The following is a 21,396-nucleotide window of genomic DNA, read 5'->3' on the forward strand; positions in this document are numbered from 1 at the left end:
GAAAACTGCAGGTTGGCTGGACTCACCCACACTGTGCTTTTGGACACGTAAGTGCCCGGCCTCTTCCATAGGCAAACTAAGAGATGATGGTGAAGTGAATAATGGTTTTCACGGCACAGCTACAGACATGTCATTTCTCTCTCACCTCATTTTTCTTACCCAGTTTGAGAGCTTTGCTGTGACACCAGTTCTGTACACAAGGACAGCAGAACCTTAACAGCATAACCATGAGCACAAGCTCCTCTTGGCATACTCTTGGCTTTCCCTTTTGTTCGCCCCTACCCCATCCTCCTGGGTGTCTGGCGAGGTGTCAGTTGTGCTGGTATCCCCGGGTATCCCTCACTGAAAACGCTGAGCCCTGAAAAAATACTCTGCGCTGCCAAGATCTGCATTTCTAGCTCGGCTCTCCTCTGAAGTGGGGGGAAAAATGAAAGAAGAGGAAAAAAAAAGACCGAGTTGGTTTTTGGCAGCTCTCCTCTCACAGAAGAACATTCCACACTTTCACATGAAAGACATTTTTAGCAAACCAGAGCAAAGAGTCAAAATGACAAACACAAACAATTACAAAAAACTGCCACACTCAGTAGTTTTTCTGACTGCTGCTAGTGGCTTCGTAAGAGTTTGGTTTGTTGCCTAATCTTGAGCTCAGAAAAAGACAGTTCATCCATAAGTTTACAGTGCTATTGGCCCGGCTACAGAGGATAAGATTTCCCTGAAGTCTTTGCCCAAGGCCTGATGATGACTCCAAAACTAACAAGTCGCCTTGAGGTTGGAAATTTTGGTTCAGAGAGATTTTGTTCATGTTCAGTAAACGATACACAAATATTCATCCGAGCGGATGGAAAATGCTTAGAAGCTACATAACGCAGCGACCAAGACCTGAGGTGGAAATAATTTGCTTAATTCTTTGCAGCACTGCTGTCACTCGCAGCCATCTGTTCGCTGGGACTGCGCTGATAATCTATGAAGCAGCCTGGGAGATGAAACCCTCCGAAAGCAGAGATCACAAGGAGTTCAGATTGCTTTACAGTAGGGCAGGAAGTAGGTGGGGGAAAGGGAGGAAAGGGTGAAACGTACAGCTCATACTCTGTTGGCTTCAGGATGAAAGCTTTCTCTAAAAAAATAAATAAATAATAATGTTAATTTCGTATTTCCTCCATGATAAATGGTGTCAAAGACGTGGAGCGAGCAGCAGCCAGAGGTGTTCTGTGAGCCCTGTCATGTTCATTGCACAGTAGCTTGCAATTTCAATCCAAGAGGTCTTCTCTAAACCTGTGGGTTTGCCACCACCCAGTAGCCTGCTTGGGATGCTCAGAAGCCAGTTTTCCAATGGTGGCTAACAAAAAAAAACAGAGAGAAAAGCAGCAGAAATGGATTTCCCATTCATGTAGGGAGCGATGTGCTCCTGTAGGGAACAGCAAAATGCTGCCACTACGATTTGGTGACGTGCTGAGCTATGCAGCCCCAGCAGTATCAGTAGCAGCCTTGCCTTTTGTCCTTCAATTTGTGCGCTTTCTTTTTCGTATCTCTTTGCAGACTAACAGAAGGGCACCGTGCTTTTCCTTTATGCTCCTCGCTGTCTGGTCCTGCGGCACTTCAGGTGTGCAAAAAGGACATCTCCCTGTTGTGCGCACTGCTGATGTGAACGAGTGGCCAAGCCTAGCATTCAGCCCATGGAAAAACTCTGCTGTCCGTACATACAGAACGGGAACTGAGAAAATCTCGTAGTAGGCTGTTCCTCCAGACTGTGGGTTGAAAAACCTGAGAGGTTTTAATTTTCCTCTAGGTTAGTACCTTTGTTGTCACACCGGGAGAGCTGCACTGCCGCATCAACTTGTTCAGATATCTGCAAGTCCCACCTCTGCGTATGAATGACATGGAAAAAACACTTGAAATCTATCTAATCAAATGGTCACAGGCAACGATAACCCCCAGGCAGCTGAGACAGGACTGAAAAAAAAACGGAAACCACATTTGTTAGTGCTGATACAGCTCTCGCTGTGCCGCTGCCAGCTGCACGCTGACATGTCACGCCCTGGGAGCCCTCACGGCCAGGAATTCCCCCGGGCTCGGGGGTCCAGCCAGGCAGAACGACTTACAGACAGAACCAGGACTCCTTTGGGAAAACAGGCTGAGGGGTTGCTGCGGCCACGCTGTGGTGAGGAAATGACCAGACACTGCTGGCATTTGTGAAGAAAAAGGAGAGCTGCCACGCACTTCACAGCCAGGCTCAGCACATCCCCCCTGATGCCAAGCCTCGGTGTCCTGCACAACCAGCCTCAGCCAGGTGGCTGTGAGACGGCCTCAACGCTATTGGCAGTAATTTAGCTGTGAAATGGGCTTCTTGAGACGTGAAGGGATGGGTAACACTCCCCTGTCCCTGCCCAACACACTGCTGCTTTTCTCAGCTAACCTTCTGCTGGTTTACACGTTTGTGCAGAACGCGAAACCTTTACGAGGAAAAGAGCAACACAGGAGCACAGCCAGGCAGTGCTTTTGTACTTCATCTCTGGAAAAGTTAAAGAAAAGCATGGCAGAAGCAAGGGCTTAATAATATCTGCTCCTCGTGCTTGGGCTACAAGATTGAGCATGCTGGCCACTGCTTCCTCTAGGAGATGTCCTCCTGTCTTTCACCCACCCAGCTCAGCAGAGGGGGAAGGGACAACTGTGGCCATTTGCTCAAGTCGGTGTGCAGCATCTCTCACGTGAAGCCTGCTCAGGAGGCCACTAGGCACGTTATAATGCCAGCTTTCAAAACAATTGTAGTCGGTTTTCTTGCACGCAATGATGCACTCAATTTCTGAGCATGCTTTGATCAAAGCAACGCCAACTGCCTTTAATAAACAGAGACATTTTATTACTTTAGCGCAGTATTTTAACTTGGCCGCGTTTCTTGTCTGCAGAACATCCAACAAGCACACTGCGTTTGAGGGAACAAACAGCTGCGCCCTGCCTTTATTTGCAGCCATCCTCTGCTATCACTATCCCTACGCGTTATTCTGCCAGGAGCCAGGAGAGGGTGCTGTTAAATTTGGCAATTACTTCATTTATCCAAACAACAACCGATTCTGTAAAATGCTTTCCCTCTTTCTTCCCCCACCATGTCAACTCCCTCAGTACCGGGCACTTTTTAACTCCCAGCTGAAATGGATTTGCCACTCTCATCAGCCAAGATATGAGTAGTGGTACTGATGAAAAACATCCCTCAGCTATAATAAAGCTGCTAAACCACAGAGATCACAGTCACACAGCAGCTGCTGAGGGCTTGTATGGCAACCCAGTAAAGTTACGTGGATCCTCTGGATAAAGGACACGCCACGGTTTGCTTTTAATGGTAACTGTGAAAAAAGAGCACTCAAAGTCCTTGGACAGGAGCTGTGTTGGATTTGAAACAAAAGGGACCTGCCTCTGGGACAGGGCAGTGGACACGGCCGCGTAAACAGCCTGGTGCGTCAGGGGATGACATCTGGCTAAACCAGTTAACTTTGTAAGACTTGCTGCGCTGTTTTAGGAAGAACAAATACAAGCACAATTTATAAAAAGGGAAATCAGGCTTTCTCAGGCTTGAACCAGTCCTCTCTGTGCCACAGGCCCAGTTAGACTTTAATCCAGATGCAAATGCTACAGGTTTAACTCCACCTGCAATGTTCTCAGCTGTTATCAAAACCTTTCTTTCCTTCTTTCTGTACAGCCTTTCAAACACTTTCTCCACATCAATGGGTTAGCAACTTGAAACAAGCACAACGGAAGAAACGTAATGAAAACAACAAAAATAAAAGAGGAGATGAAGGTACAAACATCTGCTGTTTGAGTGACTTTCTGCGCTTTGTTCAAATAGCTGACCAGGAGGTGAAACCCACTGTGCCATCCTAGCTTCCAAGTGAAAAACATACAGCGAGAGAACGCAAGCAACTGCAGGAACAGGGAATGAGAGCAGAAAATGGAATCGCTATAAAATCTGAAGTGAGCTTGGCTCAAACTGCACTCAAAACAAAACAACCATCAGCACACAGACTCGGTGTATTTGTGGAATATTTTAATTTTCAGCTGAGAAACACACATTAGGGTAGAATTCAAGGCACGTGATGAGGCATGAAAACTTTCTTGCTTTTTCGTGCTTATACCTTCAGTGTAAATTCTAGGAAAAGGAAAAAATCCTTCCTATCTTTGCCCCTACATAAAGCAACTCTGAATACCCACTTAGAGCAGGAGGTGCCATGCGAAGTTTACAGTTACTGCTGGAATGCAGGATTTACTCACAGAGAAACATTTCTTTGTGCAATTCGTTACATGCCTCAGAAAATTTATTTCACAAAGTTTGATCAGCGATGATATCCACAGAAGCAAATAGCGTTCTCCACATATACACATGCTGCAATTACAGAGTGCTGCTTGCACTGTTTCCTCTCAATTGCTCTCTTACTGTACAGTATAGACCATCTCATGGATAGAAAAGAATCTCTGATCTCTGCATCTCGCAAGCCTAGTTGTTTTTCTAAAAACAAAACAAAAGAAAACAGAACAGCACAAAACTTGGAATGACAGCCAATAGGGCAATGAACTTTTTTACTGCTGATGCAAAAACACAATACAAAGATTAAAAATGTTGTGGATCCAGGTATACTATCGTAAAAACATCGTAGGTATTGAAATAAACATCACAGGCATTGAAATGCTGCTAAGAAACGCATTTCCATTTGAGTAGCTTTTGGCTGGTAGTAGTGTAAAGCACCTTTGTGTCTACTCCCACCGGGCATTTGCTGCCACCAAGCAAATAATACAGTACCTGACAGCGAGAGTATTGCCAAGGAAAAAGTTGTTTATGAGCAGCTACAAACAAGTATTTTCTCTCTTAATGCCCTACCATTGTTCATACAGCCTCGGGTTTAATTATTGTTTCTAAATTTGATAGTCAAAGATTTTTCTCCCTTACTCATGCATTTTTTTAAACCAATATGATTAAAAGGAACCTACTTTGCATCTGCATGATGAACGTGGTGAGAGTTCATCCTGCATTTTCCCACCAAGGTCCCCATCCTGCTTTTTTCTAGGTCACCAAGACTTCCACTGCAATTACTGGGAAGAGACAAGTCCCAGCTCCCGAGTGTGTTTAAGCAGCCTGCTCCCAAGGACTTCAGTCGTACCAGAAGTTCCATCCTCTGCCCTGGCAGGCGTTAAGAGCTCATTGTTACAGTGAGTTTTCCAAAGATGTTATCCTGAGATTACAAATAGTTGTAATCTTTGTAAATCCAGAACTGGGTGGTCACATTTCCTAGGCCTCATTACAACAAAAAGATTTATGCATGTACATACTTCATTGCTATTCAGCGAAGCATTGAAATACAGCTTAAGCATGAGGTCAAACACCGCTGAGAGTGCCTGAAGCGGGAGTATGACTTCACCTTTAAATCCTTTGGGAGCATAAAAGGAAAACTTACTCATTGCATAAGAATTACACCTTAAGACATGCACACAGAGGGACTTTCGTAATTTGCTTTTTTTATTTTCTAAGAATGAACAGGGCATTTAGCTCTGGGAGAAGAATCAGAAGTCCCAATCCCGCTCGTATATGTAACAAGAAAAACTCACAGAAACAATTTTCTTCACACATTACCTGCAAGAATGGCTCAGAGTTAAAGAAAAGTTATCATCAAGTCTATCAAGTGAATCTTCATCCTCAAAAATTACAACCTAGACCTAGTTTTAAAAACACTGATAGTGACAGTAATGTATGACATCTGACCTTCCTAAAAAAAACTATATGAAAAGCTAACTGTGCGATCTGATTAGCCAGCACATCAACAAGAGTTCAAGGAAAGCAGTGCAAAAAATGAAAGAGTAAATAATGAAAGTGAAACAGAGCTAGACTATGCACCGTGAAACCTGTGAACAAGCACGTGGCTTTTTGCTTTCCCAAATAAAACTGCAATTTAGTAACGCCGGCAGGCTGACTTTAGAGAGAGATCTTATAGAGTCAGACTTTGATGGTTGGCCCATTGCAGAATGACTCTTGCTACACATAGCGGGATTTAGAAGACCCAGGAAAAAAACAGGTGCTTCCCAGTACCAACATCTGGCCCTGATGTAACAGACAACCTGGCTGACATGCGGGACGTGCCCCAGTCAAGCTTTGCTGAAAGGAGTGTGCCCAATGTGGGATATCAACTGGCAGATTTCCCGATGGCTTTTAGGAATTCTTCAGAGATGCTCTGTATCTAAGAGCTTTTGTCCCAAAGGGGATGTGCATTGCTCCCTCCTCTGAAGGCGATTGTCTACTGCAAATATATTGGAGAAATTGAAGAGATATAGAAATGAAAATCATGATCAGAGAAGTGCTTTGATTCATAAGTAAAGGCACAGTAAAACTTCTATCACCTTGAAAAAAAGTTACACTGGAAAACAGGAGTAAGATTAGATTCCATTGATCTTGACCCTGAAAGATGTTGCTCCGAAATTAGTTTCCTATGAATGTCTCATTCACAAAATAACTTAAAACATACTCCTCAACAGCTGCTCCCAGCAATTCAGAAAGTAAAAGCCATGCACAAACAAAAACCAGAAGGCACAAATTAAAACAACAACACAACAAAAAAACACTTTCTCAGCATCATTATGCCCAACAACAAAAGAAAAGCAAAAGAAACTGAAAGCATTTTAACTTGTGAAATATAAAATGCAATTCATGTTATGGACGAATACCTCAGCCTTTTAGCTAGGAAACAGTCTTTCCATGGGCACTTGGTTATTTATTAGCTGTCATGCAAAAACAATTAGTCATTCAAGCAATTAAAAAAGGTAAGTATCTCCTAAAAACGTTTTGAGCTTTTCCAAGCCCTATATGCAACTGCTATAAACCTAGACTGTTCCTGAGTGTGAGTTAATTATTGTATTGCCTCTCCTAACGAGATTCATCGTATCAAGTGTTGTAAATTCTTGACGCTCTTTTAGCTGCAGTCTGAGCCTCTGGTGAATTCTCCTCTTGCTCCTCCGACTTCTTATGGTTTAGGAAGATGTCTGACTTTAAGAAGCGGCTGTAGCTGTCGTATTTCATGAGGTTGAATATCTGGTAAGAGAGGAAAAACACAAAAAAGAATGACCCCAGTAAATCTAGATTTTGAACGAAAAGGACAACATATAAACTCTTTTTTTCCTGTTACTGCTGCCAGGACTGTAATTACTAACAGGCACAAAATTAAAACACACCTCAAAGGGCATTTTAATTGAAGCGTCAAAGGGCTCAAGTGTAGGCTCATCCCTCAACACATCCGCTTTCTCTTCTATTTATATTCACTTTAGGCAAAAAAGCTAGAACGCATTTGGAGCTTTCTGAAAACAAAAGGGCTTGGGAGAGGAGCCTGGAATCCGGTCAGTGTCAAGGTTGGGGCTATATTTTGTTTGGTCTTGAAACAGCGGGAAAGAAAAAAGAAAACCTGAAAACTACAACCAAGGCAAAACCCAAGTCCGCACCACCCTCTGATGACTACTTCATTGGAGAAGCCTCCCCAAGCCATCCTTCATGACTCGTTACATTTTATGGTACCCAGAGTAACTACGTTTCCAAGAGGAATTTCTGAATTTTCACCTGCACTTGTGGATCATCCAAATACGGATAACCTTTACAAGCCACATTTCTAGCTGACAGTGCAACTGGGTAATACAGCTGTTTGTGAAGGAAAAAAGTCAGACTGCCTTTTTGTTTTTTTCCCCCCACATCTTCAAGGAACCTGAACAGACACACAAAGGCAAGCAAACAGAACTTGACTTCTCTAGTCTGTGTGAGAGCTGGAATACCCCCCTTGCAAATTAAATGACATAAAGCACTTTACGAATCATTCCTTGTTTACGTATTTAGATATTTAAGTACACATTTAAAATGGTGGGAATCTTGAAGATTAAAAACTAATTCCAAAACACCCTCTCGATAGAGACTCAAATCAATGCAGTTAAGCAAGGTCAAATTAGGTTTGCTGGGGTTGGCTAACTACAATAAAATTACATTTATCAAAGTAGCTTAAGGGCAAAAAAAAAAAAACGAATTGAAAACATCGCCTGTTAAAATGTTTTAAGTCAGCTTAAGAACTTAGACTCCTCTTGTTCCTGGTATCACCTAAAGCATCTCCCAGAGAGGGAGAGTGCTAAGATCAAAATCTTCAGAGTACCCCTAGAGCCTGGTTAGCCAAACACAGAGAGCAGACAGATTTTATAATCACGTGCAATAGCTGAGTTCTCTTTGTTCCCTCCTCTCATCACCTCTGTGGAGCAGGCAAGTTTACCCTGCAAGTATTTAAAAGTCCACAGATTTTTATGAACCACTTCCAGCGCCCTTCAACAGCAACAGCTGCCTCGAAGCTGTGTGTGTAAGGTTGCCCCAGACGTAGCCACAGTTAAATCACCAGGGCTGCTGGGGAACTAAGTACCAGTTACCACTGATGCTGGGAACCCTGCAAGCTCTGGACAACAAGTCAGGCTGACTACGCCTCAAGCACACGCTGCCAGTAGCAGTTAGCACTGTTTGTTAGAGATCAAGTTGTATATACTGCTCCTCATAACTTTATAAGGATTGAAAACAAGAGAAGAACGTAACTCTTCCTCAATTATCTAACAGCAATAAACAGAAGCTTCAAGCAGTGGAGATCTGCAACAACCCAAACGTTCTGCATTTGGTAAGTTCACAGACTTTCTCCCTACACTAGTGGGATTCTTCTCCCACTGTTCTAGCATGTTTCCAGTTCAGCTCTTACTAATCCCTGGCCATTCACGTGCACGCTCGCTGTAAAGCTGCAAAACATCCTAACCCAAGTAGCCTCTCCAGCTTCACTCTCATCCTCATGTATCACCCACCCGTCCACCAAGTCAGGAGTTTTTCCATGACAAACATTGCTTCTTCACATGGAAGCTGGGTTTTAGGCATCTCCACTGCCAACGGCTCGGAATCTGCCTGAAAGACAGCAGGACCTTTGCTCCTCAGACCTCTCCAATTGATGCAGCCCAACAAACATAGTCAGCACCTGATATAAATAGGCTGAAAACACTATTTTAAAGCAGTGTAACTGTTCCTCTGCAAAAAAAGCCAAACAGAACATACAGGTAGTGCTGAGGACGGTACAGAAATTAAAAATAGTACAGACTGCAAGTGCTGGAAAGCTGCAGATGACTCACTTCTTAGCTTACGATTTAAACTAAGCTAACAATTAAGAAAATTTACCACCAAAGACGTACCTGCAGTCCACTACTTAATTTCTACCAGACCTCCCAAGCTCTGTAGGAAAATGCAAAGCAGATGCCAACTCCTCTCTTAACTTTTGTGTGTTGCAGAAGAGGGGGCTTTTTGGAAAGCTGCATTATACTCAGATAAATATAAATACAAAACAAAGCAAAGAGAAGAGTCTTGAGCTCTCAGGGAAACCAGTGGCAACTACGGAAACAAACACCAGCAATGACTCGGCACAAGTGAATACACAGGAAAATGTAGGCACAAAGTTAGTCACTCGGTGATTCCCAAGCTACCAGCAGAGGAACCCAGGAGCAAATTTCATCCAATTTTCCAGGAAAGTCCCAAACTGGAATTCATATGGTTCATATTTCTTTTGCACGGTGAAGAAAATAGTTTTACCTGGTCCTGGAGCTTCTGAAACATTAGAGGGTGAGGCGTCTCCAAAATTGTCTCGTTCAAACGGGACTGCCCTTCAACATTGACTTGGGATGAAGCCTTATTGGACAGGAAAGTCATGTAAATTTCTTTAGCTTTTTCTTGCATCTGCAAAAGGACACATTTACGCAAAGAGTTATTTACTGTGGAAATAGCTGCTGTCTGTATTTTTAAGGTTTTGGTGGAGACTTCTAACTCGCTCACTTCTTAAGATCCACATCTTGAGAACAAAACATAGTTTGAACTGAAAAGGAAATAAAACAAAAATACAAAGATTAGCTTATTTATACTTATTTGTGCTGGAGGAAAAACATCGCTGCAGGCCAACTCCTGCACTGACATTAGCGGAAGCTGTGAGTATTCAGCACTTCAGTCAAGACAGCAGTCGGGATGTTCAAAACTGAGTAACCAGCGTAAAACTGCACAGCACCATCACCTAGGGTTTGTCTTCACTATTTAGAAGATTATTTTTATTAATAGATAGCCAGCATATGCAGGGAACCCAGGAGGAAAAAACCACCGTGGAAACTCACTCATACTGCAAGAGAGAAATAAGCAAAGTAGTGCACAATGCCTGCTACCGCCAGATAACCTCATCGTGCAGCTTACACATTTTGTCATAACTGTGTTTTTACCTCAGGGCAGCTCACATGCAACACTGAGTACAAGGTCAGGAAAAAAAAATAGGAAAAAAAATAGTTTTTGGCTAACAGTATTGGTAAGTCACTCAATAGACCCTAAAAGCTGTTAAATAAAGGTGTGACTTGCATAAAGCACTTTGTTAGCAATTGCCCTGATTTCAGGGGTCTTCTTTTGATGAATCAGTAACAATGACAATGCTTTGACCACACCAGGCATCCTTAAGCATCAAAGGAACATACAAGTAGCTAAAATCCTTTAAATTATAGGCAAGCCAGTCAGATAAAGAGAAAGTTAGCAAGGAAGAACACTACCAAGCCACGTACAAGGTAAACCTCACTGCAGCCTCCTGAAAGCACGGCCTGCAGAGCAGCAGGCCCAGATAACTGGCAGTGGGTACGTGGCAGTGTTCCTCGCTACATTTAACAAGCAACTGTCTCCGGACCAGCCCAAACTACAAGAGGACCCTTTGGCAGGAAGTGGGCTTGAAGAAGGAAGCACTTAAACCCTTCCCCATGAACAAGTCCCAGAATTTCTTTAATGTTTTACAGCTGAGAATCAGCATTTGGTGATAATTAGAAGAAATGCAACATGTGTTTGACAATTTGTAATGCCTGAGAGTTAACTCTCTCTCTGCTGAAAGCGACGCTTCTTCCAGAAGTACTCCTTTCTGAAACAGATCGTTCGTCTGGTGGATAAACTATCACGTGCATTCGGTCATCATTTGATCGAATAGCTGCATCCTTCAGCTATTGCAGGAGGAAGCGTGATTGGAAAGCCCATTGGTTTTCCCTAAATGACTTCTGCACTTGCTGTCCAATTTCAACCGTATGTAAGAGAAGGGTAAAGGGCTGTGAAATAATTACCTTCCTACTAATTCACTGGGGAGGAGCAGCAAGAGAAAGGCAAGAGAGAAAAATGCACAGGCACTGAAGCTAAAGCTGTAGGATATGTTCCAAAGTTGCCTCCTTGAGCTGCCGGCAAGGACTTGGCAGCTGGCTAATCAATACCCACGTAGCTCCACGCCAACCGCAGCACGAGGTGCTTCTAGCCCCAGGAGCACAGCAGCAAGCTGGGCACCATGGGGAAAGAGTAAAGGAAGGCTCGAGGGGAAATGTGAGAGAAAACAGAAGTGCTGTGAGGAAGTTAGAGAACATGGGGGGAACAAGATGACTGCGTGGGAGGCTGGTGAGATGGGGAGGATCTCTGGATTTTGTGGGGAAGAATGACAAAGAAAGGAAGTGAAAGAACTGTGGTAGGGAGAGGGGGTCACTGCAGAGACATAGGGGGCCTGACGTTGTGGTACTGGAGACATGTGGAAGTGCATGACTGAACTTCACAGGTTCTGCTGCACACAGAACCACTCTTTGGCTGTGTCTATGTTCCAGCAGGAAAGCATCAGTTGAACTAAAAAATAACTGAAGGTACAGTAAAGCTGCCAGTGTGTTTACACCTTCCCCAGAGGACATTCATGGAAAGCCAGGTCCAGGCAGAAGAGGAAGTGATGTTCCCAGTTCAGTGGGTGGCATTCTTTGTTCTGTGCTAGCCTCAAGCTAATGCCTCAGCACGGGGGACTCTGATTCTGAGACTGGGATCTTGTTCACAGGTGGTTACTAAAGGATTTCTGGCACTTCTCTCTTACATCTGTGTACTCGCCTCTGCGTCCACGCCAAGTTCCCCTTTGGAATACAAAGTTTTGTCTACACAAATCCCCCTTGGTAATTCAAATGCATATAATATTCTTTCCCACTTCCTTTAATAAGGTCAAATTCAGCTCTAAAGCATGTGCGGTTCCCAAATGAGGTGAATGGAAGTCCCAGATGCTCATCAGAGCAGACTCCAGCAGCTAGCAGCTGTGCAGTGTTACCTAGTCCTTTATAAACGCTGCCACATTCCCCAGGAGAAGTAGCAGAAGAAATTGCTATAGAATAGGTATGGAATCACAGTATCATTTGGGCTGGAAAAGGCTTTCAGGACCATCAAATCCAACCATAATACATATTTGTTCTGAAATTGGTCTCTACAAAACTTCTTCAGAGTTTTGCTGTATTTCAGCAACAGCTGAAAAGATTCTCTGTTGTTCAAAGCACTGCAATCTGTAACTTGTCTTTAAAGCTCAGTTGCAACAGAAGCAGCATTTGAACCTTGGAAAGTAGCACAACAGACGTTATTTATTTCATTAACAAGCACAAATATACAGCTAACCTCAGTAAAATATTTAAAGTTAAGTTTTATTCACTTATCCCCACCACTCCCATTTCAGTAGTTAAACGTTCCCTAAGATGTGGGCCATATGGGTGGCAGCAGAGCTCACTCCTACAATGGACCTGACATAATTCCTTCCCCAGTCTTCACTAAAAATGACATTTCTATTTTGACTTCAATTTTAAAGGAGTGATAAAGAAAATCTCCTTTTCATTTCTTTATTTTAAATGACAGAGGTGTTTCCTGAGCTGAGGGGAAGAGCTTGTACTTCCATGCTGCACGAAAACAGCTTGGAGTCAGCCCACCTAAAGACCTGTCTGGGTTCTGATGTAGTCTGCTCGCTGCCTAACTCTGCAGATGCTGAAAACCTCCCCTGAACCACGCATGCATTTTGCATTAGCTCAAGAAACAGGGAAACAAACGTAAACTCAAGGAGCAGTATGGTCTGAACTCCATTTCTGCTGCCTTCTGCATTCCCACCACTAGTCTAGAGCCAACACCACGGTCAGGAGCCAGGCTTCTTCTTGCCAGCGGTCCCTCTGGCCCTGTGATCAACCAACCCTGGCTGCACAGTGGCTCGCATTCAAGAGGAAGGGGGCAGAGAAGATGCATCTGCACAACATCTTGCAAGATCTGCCGTGTAGGCTTGATACGTCAGCTCTCTAGGCAGAGCCCACATGGCTGTGGTTAGAGTAAAGGCTGAGGCAAGCTTAATGAGCCTTGACGAAAGGCACCGGATATTTTCTTAGAATGGCACTAACAGAGTTAGGCAGCTTGCGGCCAGCAGAAAGCATGGCCAGAGCAAGCTGGCACCTACCTGCAAGGAGCAGGTTGCCAGGAGGGAAGGGCAGCAGCTCCCGAGCCAACCTCCCCACCATACAGCAGCCCTGCAGAACCATGACAGCACTGGGCACAGTGGATAATTAATCCAACAAGCAGCTGGTGACTTTGGTGCAAGTTGCATCTAAGAAAACTTTTGTGATAACACTCTCAAGTCAAATAATTACAAGTTTATTTTATACATCAAAAATAGAAAAAAAATCTTATTTTATCCACGTTAAATTGAAATCAACTTCATCTGACTGAAATCCGAGTGTCTGTGAGAGTTTCTGTGGTAAACCAGTTCTAATGAGAAGCAGGTTATTAAATAACCAAGTTGGTTTTAGAATACTTTGCTCACATCAGATAGATACAAAGTGATTTCTGCAAGAGTCACTTTCAGAAGACATTGGTGCTTAATGCTATCGTGAGCACTTGAAGGATTTCTACTTTTAGTACTTTTTTTTTTTTTAGTGTAAATTATCTAAATAAGCAGTAGTTACAAAAACTTCCTGCAAATCTGTGTCATCCTAAACCACACGTATTCTACCTGGTTGTAACATTTGGAGTCTAGTGTGCCAAAGCTCTCATTACACACGGTGCTGTAATGACTGGTACTGAATAATTAAGCTAAGTGGAAACTAACCAAGTCTCCATTCATTCATGTGGCAATCCATCCAAGCATTCACTAAGCTACTGTCTCTATACATCAGTTTGCCATTTCCTGCACTAGCGCGCACAATCCTGGAAAAGCTAGAAAGATGGTAATGATTTAGTAAGGGAAAATCTGATTCCTATCCAACAGCAGAAGATGGGACCTGACAGAAGGATTTTCCATTTTCATTTCCTTTTTAAAATCCGGTTTGATACCTACATACCTCTTGGCAAGGACACCGTGTGGCATGCAAAGAAAAAAACCACCTGCCCTACACAGAGCAAAGGGATCTCCCCCTTTGTTCAGGAATTGTGATGCTGTCTTCTACTTTACCAGATGAGAAAGGGAGTAGGGAAAGAGATGAAGAATAGCCAGCCCAGCATACTGAACATACCATCAGGATGCTGTATGGACATCTGGGGGAGGAAGAGATCAAACACCTTCTACCTCAGACTGACATAACAGGATTGGAAGCAGCTGCTTGCTCCAGAGCAGAGCCAGGACAGAGGACCTGTCTGGGTGAGCTTGGTGCCATCAGATGTTGGCTTCCAGCACGCCCCAGCCTGGCTGCACCTGGAACATCCTCTCACAGGTAAGGGGACAGATGGACTCGCAGCTTAAGCTTAAGAGATGGACTCGCAGTTTAAGTGGCATTTTCGCAGCCTCACCTCCTCATTGTGTTCTGTTTAGCCAGAATAATGCAAAAGGGGCTGTAAGCTTGCACCTGTTGCCTACCAAAATGGTTAAAGTTTCCAATAGAATATTTTTTACCAGAAAACTATAGCTGTCATGAAAATGTAAGTGTTCTGCAGGAATGCATCAATCTGAATAAATACTTAAATAAAATAATCTAAACGGACCCTCAATTTCTTTTGTAACTTTGGTAATTTGCTAAGGCAAAAAAATTCCTTTTGGTATTGTAAAACATTGTTTGTGCTGCTCGTTTTTATGTTTACATATTAAGCATAGTGGTGTATATTTTCATATAATAGCCATTATGCTTTATCCTAAATTAGATAACCTTATCTTTTCAAACAAGATGATGGAATATTACTGAACTAAACCTTTTGCTGTTCCAAAGCAACAACAAAAAGTTTCGTTGTCAAACACAGCACACTTGGCAATTTCAGCATTTTGTTTTGATTTGAAATAAAACCAACTTTGCTTCTAAACAATTCTACCACAATGATTTCAGTATAGCTCCTGCAAATGTGTCTGTCTGCACTCACATGAAGCACCTCATGTGACAGAAACGTCACAGTTCCATCCCTACTACAAGTAAGTAAGATGTATTTAGGAAGCATACCTGTTTTTTTCCCTGTGTTTTTTTAAACTCTTCACATGCTAGCCAGAACAAAACGTTTTCTTCACTGAATTCTTTCTTTAAAAATTCCTGGGGAAAAGGAAAAGAAAAGTCAGCCAAGCTAGGACAGGATTTCTTGACCGTTCTTCTCTCTTCCTACCGCAGCTATCAGAGCCAGAAGCTGCCTATGGCTAGTTTTTACCATGACACAAGTTTACATAATAGAGTGCAACAGAAGCACTGCATTACTGTGTCGACACACTGCCGCGGCACCAATGAACAATATACTCAGCACTTTAAAAGCACATTCCAGGAGAAGGATGAGCTACATCTAATCTTAGAGCTTATCAGTAACTAAGACAAAGAGCTTCCTCAGTCTCCCTTAAATAACTTGAGCATTTTCACAGTTATTCCTCAAAGGGAACTCTGAAAATAGGTTAATTCATTAGCAGGTGAGTATAATGAACTATTTTAATGAGAGCAACAGATCACTTGAGATTCTTGTCTAGCATCTTTCTGATTTTTCTAATGAGTAAAATCTCTACAAATCAAAGTGTTTCTAAACAGGATCATCAGTGGCAATAAATTTACTTACTTAACTAAAGCAGAAGACGTATTTGCCTTCTCTAAATGGTGTTTAAACATTCTCCCAAAACTGAAGAAGGTTTTAAAATGGGGGAGGGAGGGGGGGTAAGTTAAATTGACGTATAAAAAGCAGTGACTGAAGTATTTATAGCTCTGAGATTGTCAATTTTTACTTTCAAGCATTAGAAAACAGAGATTAAGTAATGCCAAGAACTAAATAGTACCAAGATTATGTTGTTGTTGTTTTAAGAACTCTAAATCACGCCGTAATTACAGTGTTTTATAATTCTGGTTTACATCAGTTTTCAAACCAGTCTGGGAGGAAATAATTTATCCCAGTGCATTTTGTCAGTGCTTGGCCCAGCAAAACCATACTTGAGTAGGTAGTTGTTATTGCTACAGCTAAGCCCTCTGACTTCGGCAAAAAAGCCTTGATAAGCCAACTGTCCACCCTCACCTACTGAAGCCTCAGGCCTGCATTATGAGCTACACAAGCCCACAGTTTGTAGTTGAAGTTCAGGAGAATGTATTTCAGTACAGCTGCTGCAATACAAAATATGAGCCACACGGAGTTAGCAGGCTTGGGGAATGGTTTGTGGTAACTTACTGCTTGAGTAAGGATGTGTGAGAATAAAGAGTGTGGGAATGGTCTCAGCAATTAATAATGCTTGGCAGGAGAGATCAGTTGCTCAAGGACTGTAGTTTATCTACCAGTAAACTGTTAATCCTCACAACAGCTGACTGATCCAATTAAAAAGATGCTACCCAAAGCCTTCCCCAGGCCTTACAAGAGCAAGAAATTCCCCACATCAGCAGCTCAGCAAATGCCACAGCTCCAACTCTGCCACCTCGGCTCAGGGCAGGCATCTAGAAGGATGCAAGCCTGTGTGCTTACAGCACTGGCACAGCTGCACCGCTTCTGGTGAGCCTCATTCATCTCACTCATCCTAATTTCAGTTTATATAAATATTTATAGGTAATATAGCAACCCTAAATCGTTTAACTCCTTCTGGATCTTCAAGGAGGTTCTCCAGTGACGTAGCCCATTTTGAGGTTCCTTTCAAGCTTTGGTGGCTGCTGCTGGGGTGACCCTCGCTGTCGTTTATCTCTGGAAAAATTGAGAAAAGCATCTTTGTTAGGAGTGATTAATATCACATGCATTTCTTCCCCATTCCCCTCTGCACCCTTGGATTACAGCTGCGCTCTTTAAAGGAAACGCCATAAAACTGAAAATAAACACACGCACATATTTGAATGCTGCTTTGCATCTAGAGAGGTAAAATTGTCTTGCAGTTGGATAATTCACGAGCACAGAAGTAGGCCCTGTCATTGTTTTATGGGAGTTAAGCACCTTGTGCCCGCGGAACACAGTGACCGCAGCCCGCGCAGCAGCAGGACCGCCTGCCTTTCGTTCTGGCAGCCCGTGACATCGGCTCCTACAGAGCAAATCCCAGTCGGTCGCACGCATGAAATTTATTTTGAAGAAAAGAATCATCACCGGGAGGTGGGAAAAGGCAGAACGGGAAAGAAATACAAAGCTTTGTTGGGCAGAACAAGTCCAGCACGTTAACGTGGTCTCAAGGGAGAGAGGCAGCCGGCAGAGGAGCCTCACTCCAGCTGAGGCAACCTGTGTTGGGCGAGCGGCATCTGGGTGGTTCTTCTGTTTGCTTGTTTGTTTTCAAGTCCCCTCAATTTCTGTTTTTATAAGGTACGCTGGGCTGTGCCCGTGGCCTATCTGCCAGCCAGCCACCGCAGATAGGACATGCGGTACACGGTTCTGAGTATTTCTGTCCCAGGGATAGAAAACACATCACATCCAAGGCTGGTGATGCCAAAAAATTGTTTGCTGGCTACACATCAGAAGACCCATTACTTGGGAAGGCTCCAGGGATTTTACTGCTGATCTGAACAACTCTAAAATACACATAAAGAGCTTGGCCTCCTTTCCTCGTACACTCGGGATGCCAGGAGGAGATGCAGAAGGGCTGGCCACGAGCAGTCAGGCACCAGTTGAGGTCCCTACATACTGAAGAGGTGCACAAAGCGCGTGCTGAAACCACTGCAGGCCTCTTCAGAGCCCCTTCGTCTCTCCCTGCCAGCGTACTGGAAACACGGATCCCAGTAACTTCAGCTGAAGTTCTGTTAAAAACCCTCCCTCCGCCATGAATCTAAACCTCAGCAAGTATCTCACAGCATGATCTGTGCAGAGCTGTGCTATCAGATGCCCTTTGCAGCTATGGTTAAGCCCTACAAAACACTCGCACTGCAGCAAGGAGTTCGGGTTGCTACAGACTTGTGAGTCTATTTGTTTTCCTACCGGTGAGAGAGACCCCTGTGAAAATCTCCCGTTCCCACCTCAGGAGTGGTTATTTCAGGTCTCAGAACACCTCCTTGGTAAGGACCGTGACAGGTTTGTCTCCAAAGCAGCAGGTACAGCTACAGCCCTGTGTAAGAAAATTAATTCCCCCCCACAAACCCAGCGCTACTGGTTAAAGGCCAGGAGTCGGCCCCCGGGGGCTGTCTCTGAGCCGCCACTGCGGGCTCCGTCTGAGCCGCAGCGCTGCAGTGAATTATCTGTGCCTCAGTTTCCCCTCCCTCGGGCAAAAGGATGTGGTTCCTGATTGCAATTTGTGAAATTTATTTTAGGAGCCTGACTCAAAACCTCCAGGCATCTGATCTTTGTAAAACAAGTGATAGCCAGGTGGGAACAGCAAGGCTCGTGAGCAGAGCACCACCGGCTCGTCAGGATTGCTCCCACCTGCAAGCAGCACAGCAGCACTGCATAAAGCTGCTCATGGCCTGATGAGCCATGAGGAGCCTGAGCAGGGAGGATCCAGGGCCATGAGAGCCTTCCCCAGGGCTGGCACAGCAGGCGCTGGCTCGAGCCAGCGCTTGGGCACCCAGGCCCTGGTCCTCTGCCGGTCCTCTGCCTTCTCCTCCTATTTCCCCACATGGCCAAGGCAATTCTCTGTTCTCCACCAACCACTCTTTGCCCGAGCTGCCTCTCGCTCCCGGCCCAGCCCCATCCACCATTTACGCTCCCTTTCCTTCATCACCCCCCAAGCCCCTTGCTCTCCTGTGGGGCTGCTCCCCTCCTCCCTACCCCATCCACCAGCCTTTGTAGGGAAAATCTGGCTTTTGAGAGGGAGGACGGAGCGCCACCACTGCACACCACAGCGGCCACCAGGCGTTATCGTCCCTTCCCCTTCGGCACAGACAGGCCGCACGCGGTGCAGGGCAGGAGGGAACACCCTCCAGTTTTATAAGCCCGTGAAAGCCGCTGGGTGTCTTTATCATACCCCATTAACTTAGCAGTCACAAACATTTTCTTTTTTAATACAAAAGTGCCCCCCAGTTGGGATCGTAACTTCCCACTCCACGTATTAGCTTCATTTAGCAGATCTGATGTGTGACGCCTAGAAGCTTTTAAGACCGTAAGACACTAAAAAGTTTTCCCCAGAATGATCCCCTTGTCCATAGCCCCATGATCTTACTAAATTTCCTTAAAAACGATGCCTCTGCTGAAGTACGGCTCAATGAAAATCTGAAGCTGTCTATTTTAGAATGCAATCCTGCCATAAACACAATTAAAGGAATAACCCTAATTATCACCGTTTGCTATTTATGAAGATAACTTTCTTCTGCTTAAACCACCTGGTGACCCAGTTACACAGCGCACACTTGCAATAACAGGCTCAGCACCAGGGTTTAGTAACCAACAGGTACATGCCTGTGAGCGTTTACACGAGGAAGGCAGGCACTTGCTGCCACTGAGCACTGGGAGATAATTTTGAGCATGGAAAAGGGCAGTTCTGCCACTTACGTTCCTGAAAAGGCCATAATCAGAACGCACGCGATAAACACGCTAATTATATCTCTTATTTCTTAATGCCACAGGAAAGTGCTCGCTATCTCTCAGACGGAGCAGAAGCCAAGAGGCAGAGCCAGCCAAGCGAGCGCGCACAGAAGGCAGCTCGGGGTCTGCTGAAGCAAACTTTCCACCGAGCACACAGCCGAAACACAACTGCTTCTGGGATGTGCAGCGGCCAGCTGCCGGTAAAAACACAGCAAACGGTCAAGTACTTGCTTTAACTGCACCGTTACTTTAGAGAAGGATCCTATGTTCTGCTAGCAAGCAGGCTAGCGCGTTATTTCAGGGAAGGATCCTACGGGAGCTGTTTTTTCCAGTCACGCAACAACGCTGGGGATAAAGACTCTTTGTAAGGGGCAGATGTGCTGGGAAGCGCGGCGCTAATAACGCTGTACTTGTCAGCTGAGAGGGACTATCAGCAACGGCAAAGAGCTGCAGCCTCCGAACTCGGGCCGAAACTGCGGCAAGCAGCGCTAACATCGAGCTCCACGGCTCTGCACATCAAAGCTCGGCTGCGGCCCTGGCTTCCAGCAGCCACAAAGCAATGTGGAACCTCACCAAACCCTCAGATAAGCGAGGCACGGCCGAGCTGGACGCACCGGCCCTCACAGAGCCACCGGGGATCACCTCAGCGCCTGCTGCCCCCAGCCCACCGCACGCAGCCCCCGGTCGCACAGCAGTAAGACACAGGCACACGGCCAGCGCCCATGCCAAACGTCCAGCACGGGCCTCATTATCCAACCTCAACCGTCCCATGCTTATACGCTTGAATATTAATTAAGGAATCTTTCTCGGTTTCTAGCGGTCGTGTTGAAAGACGTCTGGACACGCCGTGTTTCACCTGCCTGTTTCGGGAAGCCACGAAGCCTTGTTACGGCTTTGGGAGCGCTCCTGACACCGCATCTTGTCCTGTGGCCACCAGAAACCCTGTCCGGCCACAGCTGCCGGTCTGGAATTAATAACCAGGGATTATGAAACAGCGGGGAGCTCCATCGGCGGGCGATGAGGAGGGAAAAGCCCCTCACTGTCCGGGTGCCCCTGGCCGAGTCCCGCTGAGTTCTCCCAGCAGCTGCCCAGGGCTGCCCCAGGACACGGCCAGCGGCAGCAGCAGCTGGCCACCGGCTTCCACTTTTAGCCCCCAGGAAGGAAGCGGAGGGGACGTTCTGCTTTCGCAGCATCTCTGGAGGCGCTCCCCCGCCACGCATCCTTAAGACAAACGCGCCCAAAAGCAGACCAGCAGCGCGCTCCGCTTTCCTCAGCACGGTGGCCGCTCCTCGGTGCACGCCGGGGGCTGCCTCGCGGCTTCTACCCGGCCCCCGGGGCGCCCCCGGCGGGAAAGAGCCGAGCCCCGTCCCCGAGCCCCTCAGCGGCTCCCCCCCGTCCCCGTCCCCCCCTCGTGAGGCGCGGCGGCGGCGCCCCCGGTACCTGAGGGCGGGCGCTTCCTGCTGAGGCGGCTCACGGCCCGGTTGAACATCGCGGGGCCCGCAGGGGGGTGCTGAGGGGGGAGCGGCCCCGTCCCAGCCCGGCCCGGCCCGGCCCGGCCCCGACCGCCGCCTCCTGCCGGGCGCCGCCGCCGCCCGCTCCGCCCCGCGGCTGAGGCGGTGCCGGTAACGGGGCCGGGCGCCCCTCAGCACCCCCCTGCGGGCCCCGCGATGTTCAACCGGGCCGTG

General features: G+C 45.8%; 1 protein-coding gene and 1 long non-coding RNA gene across 3 annotated transcripts in view; one reads left to right on the forward strand and one right to left on the reverse strand.

Annotated features, from left to right (window-relative positions):
* The window catches only part of LOC118168781, a 22,363-nt gene extending 9,480 nt beyond the window's left edge, over nucleotides 1–12,883 (forward strand). The window contains exon 2 of the long non-coding RNA XR_004751790.1: nucleotides 12,728–12,883. This is a non-coding gene — a long non-coding RNA (uncharacterized LOC118168781). The remainder of the gene's footprint in view (nucleotides 1–12,727) is intronic.
* On the reverse strand, nucleotides 4,019–21,305 carry RGS10 (regulator of G protein signaling 10). 2 transcript variants are annotated; one of them, XM_035329350.1, is made up of 5 exons: nucleotides 21,152–21,305; nucleotides 16,845–16,963; nucleotides 15,274–15,360; nucleotides 9,614–9,757; nucleotides 4,019–7,063 (listed from the first exon to the last, which is right to left on the reverse strand). In XM_035329350.1, the coding sequence occupies exons 1-5, from the start codon at nucleotides 21,198–21,200 to the stop codon at nucleotides 6,917–6,919; spliced, it is 546 nt and encodes a 181-aa protein (XP_035185241.1). In that variant the 5' UTR covers nucleotides 21,201–21,305; the 3' UTR covers nucleotides 4,019–6,916. The 2 variants fall into 2 exon arrangements, with proteins under 2 accessions (XP_035185241.1, XP_035185240.1); XM_035329349.1 differs by lacking the exon at nucleotides 21,152–21,305 and adding an exon at nucleotides 20,572–20,669.
* Nucleotides 21,306–21,396: the final 91 nt, after the last annotated feature.

The sequence above is a fragment of the Oxyura jamaicensis genome, chromosome 6 (assembly GCF_011077185.1).
Source record: "Oxyura jamaicensis isolate SHBP4307 breed ruddy duck chromosome 6, BPBGC_Ojam_1.0, whole genome shotgun sequence".
Classification (NCBI taxonomy): domain Eukaryota; kingdom Metazoa; phylum Chordata; class Aves; order Anseriformes; family Anatidae; genus Oxyura; species Oxyura jamaicensis.